The 9,769-nt window shown below is 48.6% G+C and overlaps 1 protein-coding gene across 1 annotated transcript; it reads left to right on the plus strand.

Moving 5' to 3' along the window:
* Positions 1-4,274: 4,274 nt before the first annotated feature.
* On the plus strand, positions 4,275-8,908 carry LOC117866672 (cationic amino acid transporter 6, chloroplastic). The gene is made up of 5 exons (XM_034750947.2): positions 4,275-4,800; positions 5,820-6,042; positions 6,693-7,044; positions 7,523-7,754; positions 8,063-8,908. Exons 1-5 carry the CDS (start codon positions 4,383-4,385, stop codon positions 8,614-8,616), a joined length of 1,779 nt encoding a protein of 592 aa, XP_034606838.1. The 5' UTR covers positions 4,275-4,382; the 3' UTR covers positions 8,617-8,908.
* The last annotated feature ends 861 nt before the right edge of the window (positions 8,909-9,769 follow it).

Consider the following 9,769-nt stretch of genomic DNA (forward strand, 5'->3'; position numbering starts at 1 on the left):
CACTGTCTTGTACTATAGTACTACATCATGATGACCACTCGATTTCTTACGACTCCTGCATATATATAGGCTTCGAAATTTGATTAAGGTCGGTCTTTGGGCCATTCTCTCCGATCCTCTCTTGCTTTTTCTTGTTTGGTTGAATCTCCTGCAACTTGCTTGTATATTAAAATCTGTTTGCACATGGTTCCTTCAAAAGAAACAGTATATAATCCTATTCAAACCCAAAAGCTGTATGGAAAGTGTGAAAAAAGGAAGCTACGAGATGGATGGTTTCAAAGGATCGGAGTCACATGAATGCTATAGTGGAGACGGTTATGTAGGTTAGCAATAGGACTCAAGTTGCACTTACAATAGGACATATAAGCTTCTCCATCCTGCCTTTTCTCCCGATTATAAAAAGCCTAAGGGCTAATTTGGAAGCCGGTGACTAATTAACCAGTGGAAGGGAAGCCCGGCAAGGATTCCACCGGCCACTGGATTCCTCGGGTGGTGCTCCCCAGGCCTCCCCCACCACCCGTCACTGTTTGGAGATGGAGGAGGTCGGCAAGGGGCAGGTCAGACACCTGCCCTGTCCGACTGCTCAGGCCAGCGGGTCAGACACCTGCCGCTGCCCTACCCGACTACTCTTGTAAATACATAATAAAATTTAGAGGTTGTACTTAAGTACTCCTTTAGTCTTTTGGCACCTACCAAATTTCATCATGTGTTCTAAATTTTTAAACCAGCAATGCACATCATTAAGCACAAGCATTACATGAGAAATCATTATCTATATCAATAATCAGTCATAAATAGCTAAAATTTGCACCAATATTCATATTATAGGCCTCCCATCCACACATTTACAATAATTTGATATAGAATAAGGCAGGAGAGTCCAGTTCATGCTAGAGTTAAAAATGAAGCTAATCTATGGCATATGGTCGACTCCATCCGACAAGCTTGTTGGCACGATCCTCTGCAAATGTGGCTCTTGATATCCGCAGTGCCAGATAGATCAACAGTAAGCAATACGGACAAGCTAGAAAATATGGTCTAACAAGACATCAACATTGGAATTTCAAATGCTCAGTAGGCTATCAGATATAAACCCCCACTTTCAGCATCCTGCCATGATTATTTGCCATGCTAGATTATCCTTGTATCTTAATTGCAGTTGCAAAGAAGATGGAATGATATGGTATGATAAAACAGGGTATTCACAAAGATAGTGTATAGAAGAATGGCATAGCTAGAAAGAAGGCTAGGAGAAGAATAATTTAGAGGTCCATCCTAACCAGCAAAGCAAGCACTTAGTTAAAAAAATAGAATGCGAGCATGAATGATAAAATAATAAAATAAATACGTTGCAGATAAGATATATGATATGAGATTATTTTCACTTGTGCCCTGTTTCAACATTTCTGCAGAAAGATATACACTAAGAACTGCTATACAGAGCTACTCAGGTTGCTCCCTGGGGGGTGAGAAAACTAAATCTGATACATTTTCATCTGTGTGTTACGTAATGTTACATGCATAAATATTGATATTACAAAATGGTGGATTTGGGGATGAGATATTTCTTCACTATAATGGTGATGCACAACTAAACAAAGTCAAGGTTGACAAAGTAAATTGATTAACAAAGATGATCTAACAAAGCATGTCTGCACTGCAAGCTTCACAAAAATTACTATTACATGACCAGTAGTTCCAACGACTTTGGTACTGAGCCTAATATTAGAAAGTTCTTGCACAGGAAAATAGTATTAGCAACCAAGTAAATCTTGACACTTCCCATTAACAAAAATTTCACAAAAAATCTGGTACAAAGCATACTATGGGGAACTTAGCTCAGAAACAAGGAGCACGTGATCTTCAATAGGTGAATCGAGATGCTATTGAGCTATTCCAGGAACTGAAACATAAGAAAAAATTATCACGATCTAGATCCGAGAATTTCTGAATCCGGTACAGCGGAAAAGAATTCAAGCAAATTGAGGGAATAAATAGCGACGGGATGGGGGAAGAAGGTCGGAGAAGACCAACTTGGACGGAGCTCATCTGCCAGTCGGTGCGGGCGATGCAGCTGCTAAGGCGATTCCCAAAGGTGGAGGTGATAGTTGTGGGTGCCCCTGCTCCCTTGCGGAGGAGGAGACTGAGGTGGATATGCCAGTGGATGCGGATGAGGATGAGTTGGAGACGTCGCCACGCAGGATCAAGGAGCCGCCGCCGGCAGCACACAACCTCATGTCGCGTCGGGGAGAAGAGTGGTAGCGGATGAGACAACTGAGAACAGACGCCCGATGGGTCGAGGTGGGGCGTGTCTGCCCTGGGGCAAATACGGGGGTCGGGCTGGAGAGGCTCGACGCGGACGCTTCCAAACGCCAGGGAAATCCGGCCTGTGGCCAATTTTCTGCGTGGGCTTCTAGCCCAGAGAAAGTGCGGGGATCCCCGTGGGGATTTGAGTTCCCAAAGTAGCCCTAAAATGTGTGTTTTATCCTTACAATTCGACCAGCCAATGCCTAAGAGGCATATAAATGGCCCTCGTGCCCTCCTCCTCCCATTTAGAATTTCAGTCTCGTGCCCACAAACTTATGTCTAACCAGTGTTTGTGGTTTATTGGTTGGGTTCTTCGTGGTTTCTCTGCATCACAATTTTATGATGCAGAGAAGATTATTGTAACAAAATCAGCAAGTGTCATCTATTTTTATGAAGAGTTTAATTGCTCCAATCTTGAGGTATCCCAACAAGCACTCGATGAGTGTTGCCTTCCTAATAAGGCTTGTTTTTGGATCCGCCTCAGTTAAAGCTATCCGGCTAATTTTCTCTAGCTGCATGCAGTTAGCTAGCTAGAGAGACATTAATTAGTTGGAAGTAGCTGGGGTTTGTTTGGATCAGTTAGAGCTAAAATTAGCTGGATAGCTCTACCTGTGTGGATCCGAGCATGCCCTTATGATGCAGATTATTCGAAGACAATAGTGCTGACATCTATTCAGAAAAAAAATTGCCATGTCTCTATATTATATAACAGAAACATAAAAATTGTGATGTCGTGAATAAATAATTAGGAGAGTAGAATATGGTAGAATTAAAATTATAGAGATTATCGTCCCACTGTATATACTAATATAGTTAAAACTATTGTTTGAGAAAAATGACTATCCTGTCATCAATTTTGTCTAAAGATTTGCCGTGTCACATTCTTAAACCTTGACTCGAATGAGACCAAATTAAATTGGGGGATATGGGCCATTAACGAAGGAAAGGCGCTAGCCTCCTGTTTTTTCAGGCACGTACTATCTGATATCCTGACCGTCCATTTTTCAGCGAGTTGGATCGGCCGCATGTAATCGTTCCAATCGGGTTGTTAAGTGTCCTTGAGAAACCTGGTGCCGTTTGGATATGGGCAAATATAATGTGCTACGGTTTGGATATGAGCAAATTTACTTTGGAGCTTGGATACGGTTTGTATAAGAGCGGGTCCAATAAGGCAATAAGATTGTCTATAAAGCTAATGCCATACATGCAAAGATAAGAAGAAAGACAACTCATGCCACAATTTATCTCAAAGTGACATACACTCTTTGCTTGTGTTCTCCATCCCTCTCATCCAAATTTATTATTTTCTCTGATAAAAAATATAACTATATAAGTCTATTAGGATATCGATACGATCTGCAATGTGGTGTACTTTTGACTAATAATATCTATATAAGATATTTTATCTCGTATGGAAAGAGCTATACATTATAATTTTTTTTATTTGAAGCATGGGTAAAATTAGGCTCTTGTATATGAGAGCTCCTCCTTTTGTATCTCCACCTACAACCGATGCCGATGTACGGATGATCTGCACATGATAAGAAAACATCTTACAGGATTATTGTCGCAACTTTTAAAATCTTAGCCTTTGCAATGAACGAAATGGATGATAGAAGCTTTGAGATTAGCTTACGTACCCCATCACCTCACACAAGAAGCATGATTCGGCCTGTTTGGTTGGAAGCCTAATCTATATGATATTTTTTTTTATCCTTTTCAATTTGTTTCTTTTATAAAAAAAGAGTATATTCTCTAGAATAAGCTCCCTGTAATTAACACACCCTCTAATATAGTCTTGAATACACGCTGATTTCCAACTCTCGCATTTACCTTTTACCGTTTTACCTGCTTCCTTTTTCACCGAGTCACCGTGAGCACCTTCCTTCTCCCTTGATTCGCGCCCCCTCTTTAAATACCGGCCTCTCCCCCGACTCCACCTGGCTCTTCACGCCGCCTGCCCGCCTCCTACCGTCTCCACTCTCTCTGTTCGCCACTCTCCAGTGCCCGCCGCCCGATCCCCGCGAAACCACCGCACCACGCCCCCCCGCCCCTTCCACCTGCCCCGCGCCGCCATGGACAAGGCCGCGCTGGTGGCCGATTCCGACGGCGCCGCGACCGCCGGTGGCTCGTTCGCCAGCCTGCGCGCGTACGGCCGCGCGCTGGCGCAGACGCCGCAGCGCCTGGCGCGTCGCGCGTGCGCGGCGTCGGCGCCCGGCGAGGAGATGAGCCGCGTCCGGGCGCGCTCCGGCCCCCGCATGGCGCGCGCGCTGCGGTGGTGGGACCTCGTCGGGCTCGGCCTCGGCGGCATGGTCGGCGCCGGCGTGTTCGTAACCACGGGCCGCGCCACGCGCCTCTACGCGGGGCCCGGCGTCGTCGTCTCCTACGCCATTGCCGGGCTCTGCGCGCTGCTCTCCGCCTTCTGCTACACCGAGTTCGCCGTCGACATGCCCGTCGCCGGCGGCGCCTTCAGCTACCTCCGTGTCACCTTCGGTGAGCCCCCTCCCCCATTCACGCCGCCAAAGAAAGATCACGGCTTGCGCCGATCGAGATTCGAGATGCAGTGCTTGCTATAGAATTAAAAACTCTGCTTGGGTTTTGGCGTTTCTCGGCTGGGATTTATTTTTAGCGTCTCGATTTCGTCCGATCGAGATTTCGGCTTGGGTTTGTGTTCGTGCGATTTGCGGCATTGGGGCTGAGTGACGACATACTGCTGGACTCGATCATACGTATCTGAAAAAGATGCTTTCTTTCTCTTAAAAAATTGATGGTTATCTGTCAAGTGCATACGTGCTCTTCCGCCCTCTCTTTCAGCTCGTCCAGTTGCTAAAAAGTATAGTACAGGTATTTAAGTGTATGAGTGAAACCGCTTTTAAAGTATCCTTGAGCTGTCCCTTTTGTTTCTTTTGGACGATGAAATTCAAAACACTTTCGTATGTACGTTACTGTTTCATTGGTGCTGTTTCTGAATTTTTCGCTTCAGGATTTCTCTAGATTCTCGTATCCTCAATGGTTAAAACTAGATTTGATTCTCAAAAGGATTAGTTTTCGCTTTCTCGGCTTTTCGGATCATTTCGTTCTTCCCTGAATTTACAAGTTGGGTGAAACGTGTCAGGATTCCAGAACAGACCTAATATTTTTAGGCCAACTTTTTCTTCAGACTAAAGAAAAGGGTAAGAAACTGGCATGAACAACAGAGGAAAGTTAGATGATTGTGACCTCAACAACAATTTCTATGATTGATCAACTCACTCGAGCAACCATATCCAAATACTACACACTGGAAGTCCCTTTCCCCGCATCTCATGGGACCTGGACCTTTTCTTGCGAGGAAAGATCCATCCATCCGTGGCACTCGTTTTCATAACCACCATAAAAACTGTCCTCCGTTGGTTTGGATGTTGCTCTCTCCGCATGTAACACTCGACAGCGACTAGAAATTCAGAATATGCATCGGATTCTTCAGTTCAAGCCATGAACCTCTGTGCATTCTGATGATGATCTGCCTGCAGGGGAGTTGGCGGCGTTCCTGACGGGGGCGAACCTGATCATGGAGTACGTCTTCTCGAACGCGGCGGTGGCGCGGAGCTTGACGGCGTACCTGGGCACGGCGGTCGGCGTGGACGCGCCCAGCAAGTGGCGGATCGCCGTGCCAGGCCTGCCGGAGGGGTTCAACCAGGTGGACCTCATCGCCGTCGGCGTCATCCTCCTTATTTCCGTCTGCATCTGCTACAGGTCAGTTACCTCTGATGCCTATTGTTACTACTTGCTAGCAATGCTCATCTCATCAGATGCCAAAGGCTAACGTCATTCCATTAAATTTTTGTTTTTGGAATATTTTGGTATGAAAAACTTCGCTCTCTGTTTTTTTATAAATAAAGTTTTGCTTACAGGTGTCAGCCTACCTGTCCTTTCCCTTGGTTCTTTGCCTTGTCTCTTCTGTGCTTTGCTGTCATATAAGAACCTAGAAGTTTTGACAATATTGGAGTTCTTTTCTTTAGAGAGTCCAAAATCCCGTGCAATTTTTTTATACCCATTTGGGACAATTATGATCAAATTTGCCCTTTTTATATATATCTTTTTTTTACAAGTGTGCTCTGTTCTGCTCTGCAACCAAGTGTGCTCTTGTTTTATGGCTAGGATCCAAGATGATCATGTCAAGTTGAGCTGATTCGCTTCTCCAGTTCTATCCGTTTTGGAAAATTTTAATATTCCGTTATCAGAAAGGAAAGAATCATGCCCATAACCACTTTCCAGTCGTGCTGCCTCTTCCTTTCTACAGTAGCATATGATGATGCAATGTTTTTTTAATTTTTTCTTCTAATTTTGGGCAATGCCAGCACCAGTTCTTGAGAAACATGTTTCTTCTCGAAATGAAACTGCAGCACCAAGGAGAGCTCGGTGGTGAACCTGGTCCTGACGGGCGTGCACGTGGCGTTCATCCTCTTCGTCATCGTGATGGGCTTCAAGCACGGCGACAAGCGCAACCTGACCCACCCCGCGGACCCATCCCGCAACCCCGGCGGCTTCTTCCCGCACGGCGCAGCCGGGGTGTTCAACGGCGCGGCGGCGGTGTACCTGAGCTACATCGGCTACGACGCCGTGTCCACCATGGCCGAGGAGGTGGAGCGGCCCGCGCGCGACATCCCTGCCGGCGTCTCCGGCTCCGTCGTCGTCGTCACCGCGCTCTACTGCCTCATGGCCGCATCCATGTCCATGCTCCTCCCCTACGACGCGGTACGCTCTCTCGCTCTGTTCTGATTTCTGGCCCTTCTGGTCCCACGTGTCACTGCCTCCACAACCGCCAGCGTCACTTCAAGATGCTCTGATCATTGGTTGCTGCAAACTTTCAGCACCAAAATCTGTAACTCGATAAGCATCAAAGCATGCCGATTTAGGCATACTCTTTATGTTTGTTCTTTACTAGTGCTGTTGAGGCAGAGGACAATTCCTGGAATATGTTGTCCAAGTGGCTATAGTTCATCAGATGAGAACATGAGGTCGGCACAGTCGATGCCACTGGCATCCGATTCCATGACCGGCCTTCTATTTCCTTGGTTTTTGGGGGATGTTGGTCGTGTGATTTGAGACGATCGACGAATCTCTGCAGGCCCTATCGTAGCACGTCCTACTAGCTTTTTCAGAGTTTCTTAGCTTTTTCACAGATTTGCACCTGATTTGGATGCTGTTTTTTTCCCCTGATGCTGATGTGCAGATCGATCCGGAGGCGCCGTTCTCGGGGGCGTTCAAGGGGATGAAAGGGAAGGCGTGGGTGTCCAACGTCATCGGCGCCGGCGCGAGCCTCGGCATCCTGACGTCGCTGATGGTGGCGATGCTGGGGCAGGCCCGTTACCTCTGCGTCATCGGCCGCTCCGGCGTCATGCCGGCCTGGCTCGCCAGGGTGCACCCCCGCACAGCCACCCCCGTCAACGCCTCCGCCTTCCTCGGTGAGCACACGCCCTGCCCTCCCGTCTCGTGATCACCAGCAGCTCTGACACCGAAAGATTCTGCGCCGTCGTTGACGTTGTGGATCAACAACGCCTGCTTCATCTCGTGATCGATGCCATGGGGGCGACAGCAACGGCTCCTCGGATTCTCGTGAGGTTTGCTTAATGCTTTCATGGGGGAATCGCGTGATGAAGCAGACGTGACGGCACGGGGTTTGTGGCCGTGATTTGATTAGATGTTAATCTGGAACGAGCGAGTCAGCGGGTCACATGGATGGAAGCTGACCCCGGTTGACAATGCCGTGCAGGACTGTTCACGGCGGCGCTGGCGCTGTTCACGGAGCTGGACGTGCTCCTGAACCTCGTCTCCATCGGCACGCTCTTCGTCTTCTACATGGTGGCCAACGCCGTCGTGTACCGCCGCTACGTCGGCGACTCGGACAACTCCGATAGCAGCAGGAGGGCGTGGCCGGCGCTGGCGTTCCTGGGCGCCTTCTCCCTGATCGCGCTCTCCTTCACGCTGCTGTGGCAGTTCGTCCCCGCCGGCGGCGCGAGGGCGGGGCTCCTGGCGGCGTGCGCGGCGGCGGCCGTGGCCGCGGTGGCGGCGTTCCATGCGCTGGTGCCGCAGGCCCGCGCCCCCGAGCTGTGGGGCGTGCCCGGGATGCCGTGGGTGCCCGCGGCGTCCGTGTTCCTCAACGTCTTCCTCCTGGGGTCGCTGGACCGGCCCTCCTACGTCCGCTTCGGGTTCTTCTCGGCCGCCGCCGTGCTCGTGTACGTGCTCTACAGCGTGCACGCCAGCCACGACGCCGAGGAGGGCGGCGGCGGCGGCGCCAAGGTGCTGGACGAAGGGTGCAAGGTCTAGCAGTAGCAGAACGGGTGGCATAGGCAGAGTGCTCACTCTGCTCTCTACTGATGTAGTAGCACCTTTTCTAGATTTTCTTTATTACGTTATTATGCTAATGGCCATCAAGTCATTGCATCAGGCAAAAAAAAAAAACTAACAGCGGAAGAAATTAAAATAGAGAGAGAGAGTATCGGGTGTCACTGTAATTTGCAAGATGAAATGTACATATTCTGTTTCTCCTCTTGCTAAGACACTGTTGAGACTCCTCTTGACGCATGTCAACGTCATGAGGTCTGTTCGCTTCAACTTATTCAGCTGGTCACCAAACAGTATTTTTCTCTCACAACAAATCAACCGTTTCAACTTTTCAACTAGCTTATAAGCTGAAGCGAACGAGTCCAACTTTGCGGCGAAATCATACTACTGCGTTCTCCTCCCAGCCGACCTGACTCATAGGTACCGCCGCCATGGCGCTATCAAAGCACGCACTGAGGCTTGCAGTTTTTCCACAGCCGGGGGACGGAATCAATCTCGACCTGAATCAAGGTGGCCCCCGGGACAAGAGGAGATCTTGCGCATCGACCTTTATTTTGTGCGCAAACAGTGCAACGCAAAACCTTTAGTTTGTATGGACGACGGACAGCGCCTCGACCTTTATTTTGTGCGATCGATAGCAACGCCGACCAGGATCTCGTGTCTGGCGTCTACTATTCGATAACAGATGCATGCGTCCGGTTCTGTTTGTGTCGCTGTTCTGCTTTACGCGTTCACGCACGCAGAGAATATGTACAGGAGAACAGGCAGAATCGATGCTCTCGAAGAAGGATTATTGGCAGTTTGGCACACGTACACCGACTGACTGAGATGCAGTTTGGCAGTTTGGCGAGGTGAAGAGCACCAAGGCTACGTAGCTACTCGTGTTGGTGTCCACCCTTTTCGTGTCGACAAACTTGTCCAAAGGAAAGGGATAGGAAAGGGATTGAGGACCAGGAATTCCGTGTTGGTGTGGTAGTACGTGGAGATCGACTCGGGGGTTCCGGTTGACCTAGTTCCAAGATTTTCAACAATCGGCAGGTCAATGTGCTAAGCTAGCTGGGCCATTTTCTGAATTCCTCCGGCTCACTCACTGGGTTTATTGGCCTTCGCTTTCCAGACGGAAATGGACACCACT

This window comes from Setaria viridis, chromosome 8 (genome assembly GCF_005286985.2).
Source record: "Setaria viridis chromosome 8, Setaria_viridis_v4.0, whole genome shotgun sequence".
NCBI classification, from domain to species: domain Eukaryota; kingdom Viridiplantae; phylum Streptophyta; class Magnoliopsida; order Poales; family Poaceae; genus Setaria; species Setaria viridis.